Source organism: Leuciscus leuciscus (assembly GCF_965113295.1).
Source record: "Leuciscus leuciscus genome assembly, chromosome: 18".
NCBI classification, from domain to species: domain Eukaryota; kingdom Metazoa; phylum Chordata; class Actinopteri; order Cypriniformes; family Leuciscidae; genus Leuciscus; species Leuciscus leuciscus.
Window position 1 is genome coordinate 17,835,625 of NC_138742.1, and position 16,361 is coordinate 17,851,985.

The 16,361-nt window shown below is 37.3% G+C and overlaps 3 protein-coding genes across 13 annotated transcripts in view; 1 reads left to right on the plus strand and 2 right to left on the minus strand.

Moving 5' to 3' along the window:
* The window catches only part of arhgef10lb (Rho guanine nucleotide exchange factor (GEF) 10-like b), a 47,329-nt gene extending 45,880 nt beyond the window's left edge, over positions 1-1,449 (minus strand). For 8 of the 10 annotated variants that reach the window (XM_082145468.1, XM_082145476.1, XM_082145475.1 and 5 more), the window contains exon 1: positions 1,304-1,449. In XM_082145468.1, coding sequence (XP_082001594.1) covers positions 1,304-1,306 — 3 coding nt within the window. In that variant the 5' untranslated portion in view covers positions 1,307-1,449. Of the gene's footprint in view, positions 1-80; positions 412-1,303 lie in introns of those variants that run through there. The other 2 variants (XM_082145471.1, XM_082145470.1) reach the window with 2 other exon arrangements.
* A 131-nt stretch (positions 1,450-1,580) lies between these two features.
* rcc2 (regulator of chromosome condensation 2) lies at positions 1,581-12,066 on the plus strand. 2 transcript variants are annotated; one of them, XM_082145479.1, is made up of 13 exons: positions 1,581-1,719; positions 2,755-2,969; positions 3,490-3,583; positions 4,618-4,761; positions 7,286-7,417; positions 7,537-7,625; positions 7,728-7,842; positions 9,252-9,418; positions 9,499-9,679; positions 9,763-9,868; positions 9,963-10,035; positions 10,543-10,620; positions 10,705-12,066. In XM_082145479.1, the coding sequence occupies exons 2-13, from the start codon at positions 2,766-2,768 to the stop codon at positions 10,807-10,809; spliced, it is 1,488 nt and encodes a 495-aa protein (XP_082001605.1). In that variant the 5' UTR covers positions 1,581-1,719; positions 2,755-2,765; the 3' UTR covers positions 10,810-12,066. The 2 variants fall into 2 exon arrangements, with proteins under 2 accessions (XP_082001605.1, XP_082001604.1); XM_082145478.1 differs by lacking the exon at positions 1,581-1,719 and adding an exon at positions 1,926-2,113.
* Positions 10,946-13,575, minus strand: LOC309480832 (large ribosomal subunit protein eL22-like). The gene is made up of 4 exons (XM_082145497.1): positions 13,496-13,575; positions 13,106-13,216; positions 12,874-12,998; positions 10,946-12,768 (listed from the first exon to the last, which is right to left on the minus strand). Exons 1-4 carry the CDS (start codon positions 13,505-13,507, stop codon positions 12,624-12,626), a joined length of 393 nt encoding a protein of 130 aa, XP_082001623.1. The 5' UTR covers positions 13,508-13,575; the 3' UTR covers positions 10,946-12,623.
* Between the last annotated feature and the right edge of the window lie 2,786 nt (positions 13,576-16,361).

The following is a 16,361-nucleotide window of genomic DNA, read 5'->3' on the forward strand; positions in this document are numbered from 1 at the left end:
CTTTGTTGCACTGTTATATTTTCATATATAAAACAACATAAGCACTCAATTTTTTGCTCTTATTCCAAAGAAAGACTTACTCACAAGCCTGGCTTTACGTTCCTTAAATGTCACCCCTCTGATATTGTCCTTATTGATCACAAGTTATCAATACAGATCCATTGTCATGTCTGCTCCCATCTTTGCGCAGTGCAGCCATCTGTGAATCTACAATTGATGACACCACTGTCTCTCCATCAGAAAGCACAGCAATTGTAAAGAGCTGATTTTAATTGTTTTCTTTTAGTGGAGGAACAAGTTCTGAGACTCCCAATGCATTAACTGACGCGGCTTCTCCGAAGAATATGAAAACTATTCTCCCTCTTTCTTTTCCCTCAGTCCCTCCCTTTTTTCCTTTCTTTGCACTCACTCCTTCCCCCTGCCGTACATCAGGAGAGAGCAGTATGCAAATACTCAAAGAAACAGCCAGCCAATAGCAGATGATCAGGCCTGCACTCCCACCAATCACAGAAGAGCAACTTTTCTTTCAATAGTTCCTTGCTGGGGGTAGACAGCAGGAGAGGAATTAAAATGCTCATAATGAGTTGATTATCATAGATAGATGGGTAGATGGATAGATAGACGGATAGATAGACCTTGTCATTCAAGGTTCTTTTATCAAAAACGATATTAAAATAAAGTCAATATTTTAGATGTATGTGGCAATTGTCTCTAACTATTAGAATAAAACGTGTTTTTGCCTTTAAGATCTTTATTTAAATGCACCTTGGTATGATCATCTCTTCACATGAGTTCAAACGCTGTAAAAAAATGTTTTACAAGATCAATAAGTTGACATACAGTATTTTTACATTTTACATATTTTTAACTCATCAGAATAAGTTAAGCAATTTCAACTTTTTTTAAATAAAAGATTCAACACATTTTTCAGTTTAATTCAGTTTAATGTAATTTAAGTTGAAATTTATTGTACTTAAAAATTAACTCGGAGCTCAAGTAAAGCCTCATCCAAGGACAGCAAGCCGAGTTAGTTTACTATTAACCATTAAGACTGAATGGGCAAGCAAACTAGTGACGTTATTTTAGCAGTGCAGTTATTTAACTTCATATCATGATGGGAATCATCATTTTAAATAATGTGCCCCTGATCAAGAACAGTGAATGCCTTGTGGGTTGATTTTAGACTGCATTAAAAACGTTTATATTAAAAATGACATTATATTAAAATTGCACAACCTATTATGTTTATGTCATATGGGATTTGTTTATGTGGGCCACAATCAATGATCAGACGCACACTTACCATGTACACTCCGTCTACAGAATTCCCTTTTCTTTTTTATTTAAACGGACACCGCTTTGCACATGTAAGCATAACAGAGGTTGTAGTCGGAAGAATGGATAGATACATATTTTCAGGACACAAAAACAACAATCCGATTCAAATGTGTCGACATTAAAGTCCTCGATCCGCGGACGAGGTTGTTTACGATCCGCATGTCATCCAACTCACCAGAGGGCGCTATAGTCTCATCAACGGACTCAAATTTGTAGTTCGTGCTGCATCCCATACTCGTGTTTTTGTTTTGTGGACTACACGCTCACTGCCATGAAAGTTACATGAGTGTTTTAATTGTATATCTGAACCTTAATTAACGTAGTGAAGAGACTAGAGGAAAATACCTCTTGAGTTCAACGCGTTCATTCCAAGTAACACAGGTAAACTTAAATTTTTTGAAAGTGAATGAAACTTTTCTGTGTACTTCTACACGAATGACTTTAAAATAATGTTAAATGTACAAATCTTGGGGATTTTATAGTGGAAATTCAGCGATCTCTCCGCCAGACAGATGTGTGCGATATAAAGCCCTGAGTGTGCGCTGAACCCACGTGGTTTGATCGCGAGTCTGCGAGTCTTTTGTTCCGAATCAATCAAAAAAAAACGAGGAAGACGGACAGACATAAGTAGAGCATCTGAATCAGGAAATCTACTTGCATAATAAACGCATCTTTCAGCACAACAGACCGAGCCGCAGCCACTTGACTTAACGCGTCTATATTCCGTCAACTTATATATTTGTATTTAAAGTAGAGGGGGGAAAGTTTTACTCAGGTGAGTTATAATATTCTCGATGTTTATGATTGCGGCTTCGGATGCAAATGCAGTATAGCATGCTAACATGGCTACGTCTGCATCATACACATCTGTAAACGTTATGTTTTTCAAATGCACTTTCCATGGGACATACGTTGATGATTTGGACTTTTTTTTTTACGGGACGGGGGCAGATATAACACGTGGGTAAGGGAATAGTTTAGTTACTAGTCTGGTTGAAGCAGTGCGGTGCTAGTTGGCTAACCGGCAGCTGCGTTATAAAACATAACAAAGAAACAAATGGAGACTGAGTGAGACAGACGCGTTGCTGCTGATTCTTTTGTTACAGCGCTGCTAGTGTGTTAGCATAGCACTGGACCTCTGCTTTTAACAACACTTTACATTTATATTATCATATATACCTATATACCTAGAACCCATGCCTTGACATTACTGATACGCAGAACATGTGTGTGTTTTCTTAAGGATTCCTTCGCTGTGAGATAATTGGGAATTTGGATCAGCAAGAGATTTGAATCATATTGACTTTGTTTCTTCAGTCGGATGTTTTCGGCTCGTTTGATTCTTCTTTCTGTCCTTTTATAGTCAGACCAGTAAAATGCTTCCCAACTACTTTTTGTTGTTTGTTTTTATTGTAGGATTTTGTACTATGCCACGCAAGAAGCAGACAGATGTGTCTGGGAACGGTGGATTGAAGAGAAAAAGAGGAGGTGGAAAGAAGAAGGAAAGGGAGTTTAGCAGTGATGATGAGTTTGATGACTTTGAACAAGAAAACACAAAGAAACCTGGGAAACCAGCAGCTAAAGCGGGTCTGCAGCCGGTCACTGTGGCTGATGATGTGAAGGAGAAGATTGTAAGGACATATTGCATACTTATTGCTTCTATCTACTGTATGCAGATATACTAATGCACTTTATATATACACATTCACTAGCATATGATAGAGTACAGGGGTTTTCAAACTTTGTATTGCCAAGGACCTCCAAATATGACAATCTTGTTATGGAACCGTTAAAAAAGCGGCTGTATATTTAATAAGTATGGAGGATTATTTCCCCTCGATTATTTTCCAAGGTTAATGATGCACTGTTATGTTGTCATTGTTCTCAAAATGCCTTATTAAAATATAATCTGAAGAATGTTTACTTTGCGTTACTATAATGGTATCTTTTTTCCTTACTTTTAATGTTAGATGTATAAACCTTTAAAATAAAAATTAAAACAATAAACTAACACATTTACTTTGGTAGCTTTGAAAACTTACATTGTTTTTTTACCTGTTCCCCCAAGAACCCCCTGTGGTTCTTCAGAGCTCAGTTTGAAAACTGTATTAATTGATTGTTGATGGATTTCTTGCTTTTTCTGTTGTGCAGAAACTTGAGGTTCCCAAAGTCAAAGGTCAGCTGCTTGTTTTTGGAGCCACCAACTGGGACCTGATTGGCAGAAAAGAAGTGCCAAAACAGCAAGGTACGATCATGCATGAGCCAGAGATATTTGGGTTACAGTATCATTTCAGGAAAGTCTCGCCCAAGTGAGTCATCTGTGCTAATCCGTTAATGGGACATTGTGACACCAGGATTTCATTTGCACTTGGTTTTCACTTTTGAAAGTGTAGTTAAGCACTTTTTGATGTAGATTTAAAGAAAAAGAAACTGAAACTCTGACATCCTCATATTTGCCATTTAAGATGAAGTGTTGGATAGTGCCATGTATAGATGACATAGACCTGTGCCTATGAAACTGCCATTTTATAAATCCGTAAATATTTATTTATTTTCACTGTTTTGATCTTTATAACAACTAGTTAATTTATGATCTCAACAAAACATAAATATTGGTATTTAAGTTGGTAAGTAAAAATAGCAATATAGTGAAATAATATTTTTACAATTTAAAATAACTGTTTTCTATTTAAATATGTTTAAAAATGTATTGTATTCCTGTGATGGTAAAGCTGAATTTTCAGCATCATTACTCCAGTCTTCAGTCACATGATCCTTCAGAAATCATTCTAATATGCTGATTTGGTGCTCGAGAAACATTTCTTATTATCAATGTTGAAAACACAGTTGTGCTGCTTAATATTTTTGTGGAAGCCGTAGTACTTTATTTATTTTTTTTCAAGATTTTTTTATTATTATTTTTTAACAGCCCTTACTCTCACTTTTGATCAATTTAATGCATCCTTGCTGAATACATTTATTATTCGACTATTTGAAGTACTTGTTGGCTGAAAAGTACTGCAGAGAATTTACACTTCTGTGTGAGATAAACAGGATTTAGTTGGCCGTAACTGACAAGTCATATTTTGAACATCAGAACAGGGACATTTTTAAATAAACCACCAACATCTCACACAAAAAACCTAAGACGAATCAGCCAGGTGCTGAAATTAACTTAGCACTTAAAATAAAAAAGAGGAAGTGTGTGGGTTGCAGTCATTTATAGAGTGTTCTCTTTTGTTAGTGAGTATTCATGTGTATCTGTTTGTTTTTTTCCAGCTGCTTATAGGAACCTTGGGCAGAATCTGTGGGGTCCCCATCGCTATGGGTGTCTCAATGATGTCGAGGTTAGCTGTGTGGTGTCTGGTCCCTGTGCTGCCCACAGTCTCATCATCACCACAGAGGGCAAACTCTGGAGCTGGGGTAAGTGTCCACACAACAGCAGTGTTTCAGCAGGTCTTAAAGTGACAGCAGCCTAATAAACCCTCTGCTGTCTGTTATTAATGTTAATCAAAGAACAAAAGACAGAGAAAATCACCCCCTGCTCTTGACTGAATAACTTCTGATGAATACAGAATCATCTATATTAGATTTATGATTTATGCAGTGAAGACTGTCCAGTGTTTGTTTATTCGGTTTCTGAATATACAGTATCTGTTAGACCTACCTTAAAATCTCAAAGCACTGTACAAAGTTACATGGGTCAAAAGCCAAGTCGGTACTGAAATTTTAAAAATGTGACTATACCAACATTTCCCTCTAGCATTTTGAGCGCTGTTGAACAGATTTTTAAACGCCTCTGGTTAGCGATTGCATTCACAAGCTCAACATATGTCTCTTGTCCATTGCGTTCACACGCTCAACATTTATGTCTGTGATTGGCTACAATGATCAACGCTTCAAAAACATGTTGTCTTCACCGAGTGCTTACACAGATACACATGGGAGCGTTTGAAAGCAGGTATCTATTAGTGGATCTCTAAAATATCCACTGATACACGGATCTCCTGATGGACGCCTGTGGGTTTACTATGGGTTTATGTAAAGATTGTTTTAAGTTCACTTAAATTAAGTCGTTATATATTTTTTTTAATGCCTATTAAATATTAAAATTGGTAGCATTCAATTATACTGTAATTTTGAATGGCTAAAATTGAGAAAATAATCTATTTAATAGAGACATCAGTATCAGTACTGTATCAGTGCTACTGACCTTCATTCATAGTGCTTAGTAAAAAGATGCCATTAAACAAATATTTTAAATATACCGTCTTTATGTTGTTTCTATATTATTTTGGAGATTCAGTGTGAAAGTATTACAATATAAAAATATATTAAAAACGTTTATGTTAGGTGTGCAATTAGTAAAATTAATTATATAATTATTCTTTTTTTTTTATCGATCGACAGCACTAAATAAAACCAGTAATGTGAAATTATTAGTTTAAAATAAATGTTTTCTATTTTAATGTATTTTAAATTGTAATTTATTCTCGTGATGGCAAATCTGAATTTTCAGCACTCATTCCTTCAGTCTTCAGTGTAAGGGGTTTTACAGTCAAAGACCCAGAACCAGATATGATGAATGAAGACGCGGAGTCAGAATTATAATAAATTGAAGAAAAGATTTACTGAAGATAGTTTGCAGACAGCAGAAGTCCGCAGAAGTTCATCAGCAGAAGTCCGCTTCAAGACTCACACAGGAGTTCGTAGGCTCTTTACAGTTACAAAGATCACAGCAATTATACCCTTCACCAAGGTCTAAGCTACGTCCTCGCTTCAGGTTGCAGTTTCTGATTGGCTAAGAACATATAGTCTAAGCAAATTTACACATGGATAAATACAATAGGAGAGTATGTAGCCATTAGTCAAGATATTTTGTCGCACGTTTCCTAGATTTAGGTCTGCGGTAACCTCTGAGGTCTGAGAAAGGCGTCTTCGGGTCTGTTGTTGCATGCCAAAGGGTCCCATAGCTCCTATACAAGATCTGCACAGAACATCCAACGCACACACAAAAGCACTAGGGAATCACAGTTTCTCCAAGGTTGAAGAGGGCCTGAGCTAACTATCATCAGGACAAACTACCAAAACATACTGATAATACATTTCCTCCTCAGGAAGAAGTACAGATACTATTCACTTTAGTTTCTAGGGAAATACACATGAAAGAGGTACAATTTTGTAAATCAGGTGAAGTCACGTATAGTTGGACCCCATAACCTTAACTCGTCAGCTAGAAACAGATATATAGACAACACATGTTGAGGGTCACATCAGAATGTACCTAAAAGCAGCTGGTTAACACTCACATCAAACATAATTAAAAGTATATTTGAATCTCTTATTGAATATAAAAATGATTTATGTAGAAATGCTTATCATTTATTATTAATCACTCATTACATATACATTGAAGCAGCAGTGGATTCCAGTCCACCCTCTTCATCAGTGTCACATGATCCTTCAGAAATCATTCTAATATGCTGATTTAAAGATAAAGAAACATTCTTTGAATATAAACTTTAAAAAGAATAGCATTTATTTGAAATAGAAATCTTTAGTAACATTCACTGACCTCTTTCTTACCCCAAATGTTTGAATGGTAGTGTATATTTTTCCATATTGACAATTTGAATTTGAATTGGCAAATAGAACCTATCATAAATATAATCAGCGATGCGACCCTGCAAATTCCCAACAGTAAACTGATGCACTGGTCTATTTCTGACATACTTCACGCTACTTCTGACACAAAGAACAAATGGATTGGCAACGGTCGCTTTGTGGTGGTGCGGGGCGACAACTGTCACATCCAGTGTAATAAAAATCCAGCAATCTTTATAAAAGAAAAAAAAAACAGTACCCAAAACAACTGAAAAAAAAAGAAATTCATGCATCAAAAGATGCGGAAATCTGGTTCCTAATTTCTGTTCCTGGTCCCTCTCAGGTCGTAATGATAAAGGGCAGTTGGGTCATGGAGACACTAAACGATTGGAGGCTCCAAAACTAGTTGAGGGCCTGGGGGAGGAAGTGATCGTAGCTGCTGCTTGTGGCAGAAACCACACCATGGCTTTAACAGGTAGGCAACCGTCTGCTAAATGCAAAGTGTTTGTCATATAATTGCAGTTATTATAATTTGTTGCATTGTTATAATGATAATGTAACTCCATTGTGCTGTTCTTATGCTTTGTCTCACAGAAAATGGTACTGTCTACACCTTTGGAGAAAACAAACTGGGTCAACTAGGTCAGGGCAATCAGACAGATGCTGTGCTCAGCCCTGCTACAGTAAGACTCTCCCTTGGTTTAATTTGTTTAATGGGGCTTGACTGGAACATGTTTATTGTGTTTTAAATGCTCTACAAAGCAGCTGCATTTATTTACCTACAGATCCAGTACAACGGGCAGCCGATAGTCAAAGTGGCCTGTGGCGCAGAGTTCAGTATGATTGTGGACTGCAAGGGGAACCTTTATTCGTTCGGTTGTCCTGAATACGGCCAACTTGGTAAGCAACAATGTAGTCCAATGATGCTTATTTAAAGGGATAGTTTACCCCAAAATTAAAATTGTCATTATTTAGTCACCCTCGTGTTGTTCCAAACCGAGTTTCTTTCTTCTGTTGAGCACATAAGATAATATTTTAAAGGGGTCATATAATGGTACATGCACTTTTACAAGTTGATTGTACTGAAATGTGTGTTGGCAGTGCCTGTACACAACCATCATAAAATGATAAAAATCCATCCAGTGTTTTTTTTTTATCTTCTTATATGTTTCCCCCGTCTCTAATCAAGCCGTTTCGACCGTGTGACTTCACACGGTCGGACGCCCCTCCCACGATTGTTGATTGACAGCAGCGTTTCAAATCCTCGCTCGTGAGCGAGCTGTCAGTCATCATAGTCCGCGCGGTCAATGTTGATACGCTGGAGCACTGTCTATGAGCAGAATGGCTTCTAAGCGATTGTGGTGTTCTGGTCTTGGGTGTAATAAGGAACACAGCAGTCATGTTGATGTTCCTAAATCCGAACCGCTGAAGACGCAGTGGCTGAGTTTTGTTTTCGAAGGGAATATTCCCCACGATCAACGTCAATGCTTTCATGTTTGCGCGAATGATTTCACACACCAGACTGCTTTATAAACGAGGCTCAGTAAAGCTGGTTTTGCTAAGAAGCTGCTCCTGAAAAAAGGATCAGTACCAACTATTCGTGTTCCTGCTGAACCTCCAGAAGAAGTGAGTGTAACGTTTTATTAACCTTTATATTAATCTTTGCAAATCGCTAGCACGCTTCATGATGAATGCGGCTGTATACACTCAGGGTACATTACGGCATGTTTTATATGTACGACGTTCTCAATATAATTCATAATCCCATGTTTATAATGAACAACGCGTTATGGTTATTGTGTTATGGTTATAACAAACGGTGTTCGCACAGAACAGAGGGGCGGGGTGAGCAAAGCACATTATCATTTAAAGACACATGCACTTAAACGGCGTGCTGAAAACAGAGCTGTATTTGACCAGGTAAAATTAGTGTTTTCTTACAATACTAATGAGAATTTTTAAAGTATATTACAAAATTTTTATTTAGACCCTAAAGAATCATATTAGCTTGTACAAAAATGGCATTATATGACCCCTTTAAACAGTTGACGGCACCCTTTGACCTCTATAGTAAAAAAAAAAAAAAAATGCAATGGATGTCAGTGGGTGCTGTCAACTGTCTGGTTACCAGCATTCTTTAAAATATCATCTAATGTGTTCAACAGAAGAAAGAAACTTGTACAGGTTTGGAACAACTTGAGTGAGTAAATGACACAATTAAAATTTTAGGGTGAACTATACCTTTAACTGAAAAACATTTACCAAATGCATCGGTTTGATTATTCAACTTTGTGTTCTGTATCTAAAAGGGCATAACTCAGATGGAAAGTTCATCGCTCGTGCCCAGCGCATTGAGTTTGACTGCGAGCTGATCCCTAGACGGGTGGCCATTTTCATTGAGAAGACCAAGGATGGCCAAGTGCTTCCTGTGCCCAACGTCGTGGCTCGGGATGTAGCATGTGGTGGCAATCACACGGTGAGTAGCAAGTTTGTGGATTGTGGTGCAAGGCAGACATGGATGAATTAAGGCTGAATTATATTGGTGCTTTCACGCAGCTGGTGTTGGATTCCCAAAAGCGTGTTTTCTCGTGGGGATTTGGGGGATATGGACGACTAGGCCATGCCGAACAGAAAGACGAAATGGTCCCACGATTAGTCAAGCTCTTTGACTTCCCAGGCCGTGGAGCAAGTCAAATATTCTGTGGCTACCAGTGTTCCTTTGCTTTGAATGAAGCGGGTAAGCATGTAATTCCTCCCTAGGAAAAAAGACACAATTGAATACCCATAATGTATGTGTGGTTAATGCTTCTCTTTCCTCAGGTGGTCTATTTTTCTGGGGAGTGACAAATACATCCCGTGAGTCCACTATGTACCCCAAAGCTGTGCAGGACCTGTGTGGATGGAAGATTCGCAGTCTGGCCTGTGGGTAGGTAAAGGCAAAGGATCCTGATAATGTCTTTATAAAACATTTTGAAATGTTTGCAGAATGTTGATTAGATGTTGTCTATAATTCCTCTCAGGAAGAGCAGTATTATCATTGCAGCTGATGATAGCACCATTAGCTGGGGACCATCTCCCACATTTGGAGAGCTGGTATGTTTGTCTTCTGTTTAAGGCTTTGACTTGTTTAAAAAAAAAAAAAACTACACAAAAGTTTGGGGTCAGTAAAATATATACAGTATTTTAAATAATACTTTTATTCAGCATGGATGCATTAAATTAATCAAAAGTGACAGTAAAGATTCAAGATATTTATAATGTTTCTACAAAATGTTAAGAAGCACAACTGTTTTCAACATTGATAATAATAAATGTTTTTTGAGCATCAAATCAGCATATTAGAATGATTTCTGATTTAGGATCATTTGACACTGAAGATTAAAGTAACGATGCTGAAAATTCATATAGGAATACATTTAAAAAAATTTTTTAATTTGTAATAATGTATTACTATTTTACAGTATTGTTTAACAAATAAATGCCTTGGTGAGCATAAGAGACTTCTTTCAAAAACATTTAAGAAATCTTACCAACCCTAAACTTTTGAACAGTAGTGTAAATGATTTTCAACTTTCTCATATTTAAATTTTGCATTTTAAGGGCTATGGTGACAACAAACCCAAGTCCTCCACCACTGCTCAAGAGGTCAAAACTCTGGAGGGAGTGTATTCAGAACAGGTGAATTCAAAAACGTGACTCGTATCCTCTCTCAATTCTGTTCTCTGTGATATAAAGGTATGCAACTGAAATCTTGTATTTCAGGTGGTGATGGGCTATGCGCACTCCCTGGTTATTGCCCGACAAGACACAGAGCAGGAGAAGGAAAAGCTCAAGAAGCTGCCCGAATACAACCCGCGAACACTCTGATTGGACCCCATTCTTGTTTTCTCCAGGGGCTTTGGTTTTTTATGGAATGCCTCTGTTCACTAGGTCACCTGGGTAATCACAATTTGGTTGGGATGGGATTGTTTATTTTTCTTTGAATTTTTTTTTTTTTTTTGGGGGGACATCAAATTACATTTTTGAAAGACAATCCACGTGTCGGATTAAAGTATCAAAGAAGTTGCATTAACTGATATGTGTAGGCTCGGGTGTTTCGTAATGGTAATTGTGGCGTCACACGCCGGTTTTAATTTCACGATAAAACCAGCAACAGCTCAGAGCACTCGGGATTCCACTGGATCCATCCCCTTTACTTAAACATTCCTAATGGAAGTTTATCACAGATTGTTTTGTTGTTTATTTTTCCGTAACAATTACTGTGAGATCCATGTCTGCTCTCTTCCAAAAACTGGTGCTAAATCATTCTAATGCAGACTATCAATGGACTAATGTTAACTTAAAGACACACTCACTCCATTCTTGTGCCTTTTTAAGTGAGATGATTCAGGCTGAGGAAGTTCAGTTAGTCCTATGACATCTCAAGTGTTATGGGGCACTTCACCTTTTAAACATCACTTGCATTACTTCCAGCTCCATGTTTTCATCACCATAAGAACATAATTTTCCTTAAATCAAGTAACTAATCGGTAAGATTTTGTTTTCCCCCTCCATTTTCAAGATACATACTTCTGTTAATCTAATCAGGGAAGTATTTGTAATTCCTATAATGCAAATGAGACATCAGCTGTGAGATTTTTATTAAATTAATTCTCCCTTTTCTAGAAATGCAAGTCATAAATGTTCATGCCCTTGCTAGTGACGTAAACTACAGAAATGCTGTTCTCGTGTTGATGTTAGCATGTTTTGGAAATAATGAACTTGATGTTGAGAAGAGTAGATTGTCCCATCATCAGGGACCACAATGTCTTTACAGAGCATTTTTTCATGCAATATGTTAAATACTGTGCCATTTCTTTGTTCACCTGGGCTTAAACTGTGATCACATTGTTATCTTTCATAATCCGTATGAAAGTCCATACAAGAGTCCATCCAGTTTGTGGGCGAGCAACACGCTTATGTTTTATGTTCTATGAAAACAACAGTTTTAAATTGTGTACTTGTAAGAAATGTGTTCATTTGTTTAAGCAGTATATGTCCAGGAACTGGAATTTAAACTCCTATTTTGATTTCTAAAATGTTATTTTGTTTTCTTAATATTAAATAAAGGTTCATGCAAGTTGGTATATGTTGTTACACAGTATTTTTTTTTACCCATGGATCTGATCTTTTATGTAGTTTTGTTTTTACTCAAGTTAGCAGAACAGTGTGCTGTTCTCTGAAGATTGACATGAAATGAAAATTCACCTTATATATTTCCATAATGCATGCTAGATCTTATGAACAATTCAGCTGTGCGTGTTTCTTTTTTTTTTTTTTTACCTCAATGTTTAATCAAAATATTATAACTGGACCTTCCAGTGAAATGACAGACTTCTCTCTGGTGACACATGCAGGGCTTTTCCAATCATTTAGTCCATTTAAACTTGTCCCTGCAAGCTCACGTTCATCTGCCTCTACTTTTGAGTGCAACGTCCACATCTCAGCATTCAAACAGCAGCTGATGCATACAACCATGTCAACCCTAAATTTTTCCACCCCAATATTCTTTTCCACTTGATTGTATATCACAATATTGGAGAAAATATCTGCTGCTACTTCAGTTTCATTGTGGTAAACCAGTTTCAGTTTAAAATGGAGTTGAATTTATTTAAATGTAAAAAAACAAAAACAGCAAGAATTTAATCCTCCTCGTCCTCTTCTTCCTCATCCTGGTTGATCTGGAAGTATCGAAGCTCATAGCTTTCTTTGGTGTTAGCCACAACACGCAACCAGTCTCTGAGATTGTTCTTCTTTAGGTATTTCTTTGTGAGATATTTCAGGTACCTGCAAAGTAGATAAATACAGTGGAATATAATGTAAGTTGCAGCTAAAAAATAAAATAATTGGCCAAACAAACATGTTTGTCAAGATGTATCAAAACAGACAAACCTTTTGGAGAAGGGCACCTCAGAAGAAACTATGATTTTGCTCTTGCTTCTCTCAATGGTGACAACTCCACCTCCCAGGTTTCCTGCTTTCCCGTTGACTTTGATGCGCTCCTGTAGGAACTGCTCCTGTAAACACACAAGCAAACAAGAGACAAACTCAGACAGCCTGTGGTAATCTGACATTTCTACAGTAATAATCACAAATAGGCTTCATAAGGACTTGATCTACTCACAAAGTTGGCAGCATCCATGATACCATCTTCAACGGGATGCGTGCAGTCCAGCGTGAACTTCAGGACCTGCTTCTTCTTCTTCTTCCCACCTTTAGAGCTCAGCTGCTTCCTCTGCAATTAATTGCACAAAACGTGCACTTTCAGTCTTCTGTCTACGACAGGCATGTTATTATCATCAGAATAACACAAATATCCCCTGTGAATGTGACTTCACGTCACCGGGTTCATTCAATAATATAACAATTGTCTTACGTATTGGGATATTAACGTTACTTAAGTTACTTTATGACAGCGATAGAGATTCATATGCAGTTTCGCATAATTTGTGTACATGGAAGTGAATGGAAACATCAGTTATTTTATTATCTTGGTCCGTGTGATCGAACTTACAACAGGCGCCATAGTGAGAAATTTCGTCGAAAGGAAGAATCACGACTGCGCAAGCGTGACGTCGCAGTGTTCGATTTGTCTGTTGATTTAAAGGAACAGTTCATCCAAAAATAAATTCGTCATAGGACCCGTCACATGACGTATTTCCTGTATTTGGCCCCAATGTTCAAAGGGCCGTTGACTTTTGATTACCATAATGGACACATTTAAAAAGCAAGTAAAGTTTTTACAGAGCTAAGGGAAAGTTTTATTTACACATTTTGATTTTTAGTAGCTACTTTACACTTTTAAAAAACTCTAAATATCTGTTCAGTAGTCACTATGTAACAGTCAACACAATTTAACAATTATGATACTTATAGAATATAAAAAGCAGTTGCAAATGTGCATTCATCTCTGCACCAATTAAACGTTGCACTACCAAATTATAATATCTAATTAATTTAACGTACACTGGAAAGTTTTCCTCAACATCTCTTGATTTTGTGGCATGTGAGTCCCTGAACATGATGAATGATAGATACACTTTACCGCCACAATGCGATATTAGAGATAGTGTGGATTTATGGTGCGTCTACAATCGAATATGGGATGAATATAGTATCAAAATGATTAACACGTGCAAGCACTAGGCTATAATCCATGAACTTGATAAATGTTGCAGATATGTTTTGCTATCTACAACCAAATTTTTTCTTTTGTATTATCATAATTTGCGCATGCAACAAAGAAGATTTGCGTTTGTGGATCAGGTGACACGTGTGCATTTATTGACGTCTTTTCTGAGTCAATCTCATTTGATTCATTTGGATTTTGAGACTTTCCTTTCGGTTTTTAAGCATTTCACAACCCACACACAAACAAGTACAAATTAATAGGCCTGGTGCTAATTATTAATGCGTGCACAACTATCCATTTATTTGACAAAGAGCTGAGTGTGATGGAGATCACTTTGAAGGTGATGTATGATAAACTTACTGTTGTGTGATTCAGTTGAGAAGTAGTCTCATGTAGAGTAACCGCATAAAGTCTGGTCCACATTGCAGTGCTAGTCTAGTCAAATTTAGCGCTTTTCAAATACACATTGTTTCAAAGCAGCTTTACAAAAAATCATGTTAATGTTTATAATATCTGAATTTCTGCATGCCTCTGATAGTCACATTTATCAGATTAGAGTTGGGCGATGATATAGTTTACATTTTGCAACAATACAAGCAACCAAGCAGTTGAGATATGCTATATACATTATGCTGATACTGTATGAATGCGAATAAAGTTGGACATGCTTAAATATCCAACCTTATATAAAGAGCTGGGCAAAAATGTTATATAACATTTTGCAATGAAATAAACAATCAGGCACCTGAGACTATTTAATTAGTTTCAGCTGCCTGATTTATATACACACACATACATAATAGATATAAATAATATACTATATATATATATATATATATATATATATATATATATATATATATATATATATATATATATATATATTGTTAAAAAAAATATGCTATTTTTAAGAAATATTGAAGAACAAGAACATTTTGACATCAATACATGCACACTTAGTGGTGTAATCTTTGGGTGTTTAAACTTTTGCTTTAAATGCAATTTGTTTCATATCAAAAGGAACCCCTTGTATGTCACTACGTTGTCAGTGTCCTCTTTACTCCGCAATGTTTTCACTGCATGAGAAAACAGACATATGGTGTGAGAGCGTGAGAACAGCGTCAATTACATGAGTTTCACTCTCAAAAATGCTCAAAATTAGATTACAGAGCTTGCCAGATCAAGAACATGTTTTCCAAGTTTTGTGTGCAGTATTGATCAGATGGTCAGTCAGATAATCTTTGCTGTGAAATAACTTACCACGTTCCCACGAGTTAATATGACGTTCCCACAAATTAATATCTCGCGGCCACAACAAAAGTAATGGCGCTTCCATTGCATGGTACAGCTTGGTACGGTTCGCTTAAATAGTACCGCGCCGGTTGAGGTTCCAAATGAGCCGTACCGATACTAAAATGTGATGTGTAAAACACTGATTGGTCAGAGAGAATCGTCACTACCAGCGTCATTGGATTTGCGACATGAGACACCAAACCCTCTAGAAACCAAGGGGGTAATCCAGCACCCGGAAAGTGTACCTTCTATGGGGGCATCCATTGGCTAACAAGCCATCACCTGCTGCATTGACTCCCATTCATTTTGGCGTCTGAGGCGTTTAAAGACTCCATTTGTCCATTGTTTATTTCTAAAGATACACGACAATGTATAAAAGGCTCCATTACCTTGTATCTTACACTATGGCCCCGTAGAAGCCGGTTTTGTCAAAATAGGCTAACGATTGCGTCATAAGCACGCGACTCTCTGTCGCACAGTAGAGAAATTACAGTATAGACAGGAGGAGAAGCTCGCAGGCAATCGGGGGGACGTGGAGGCATAAAGTCTGATAAAGTCAAGGGAGAAGCCCATAGAGAGTCATAAAGTTGCTCCTGCTCCAAGCTCATGGACAGCTCCTACTCACGCTCTCCGTCTCGGCAAGATTCAGAAGGGAATGATTCAGATTTCTCTTGGCACAGCTACTAGAAGACAGACAGGTTGCTCACGTCACATCTACGTCATCAAGCTCAGTTTGAGTCTGCGCAGTACGCTCAGCCATCAGGAAGTGAGTGCTTCTAAGGGACTTAACTTGTCTCCGTTGAAGTCTGGGGTCACTGTGTTCATTTCTTTTACTGTCTATGCTAGAAACAAACTTCTTCGTCTTGCAGTGAAAAACATCCACATGCCGAGAATCGATATGCTCCATTGCTTCTGTGTTGTGGGTTTATTTGTGTCAAGTTTGCGATGATGTCAC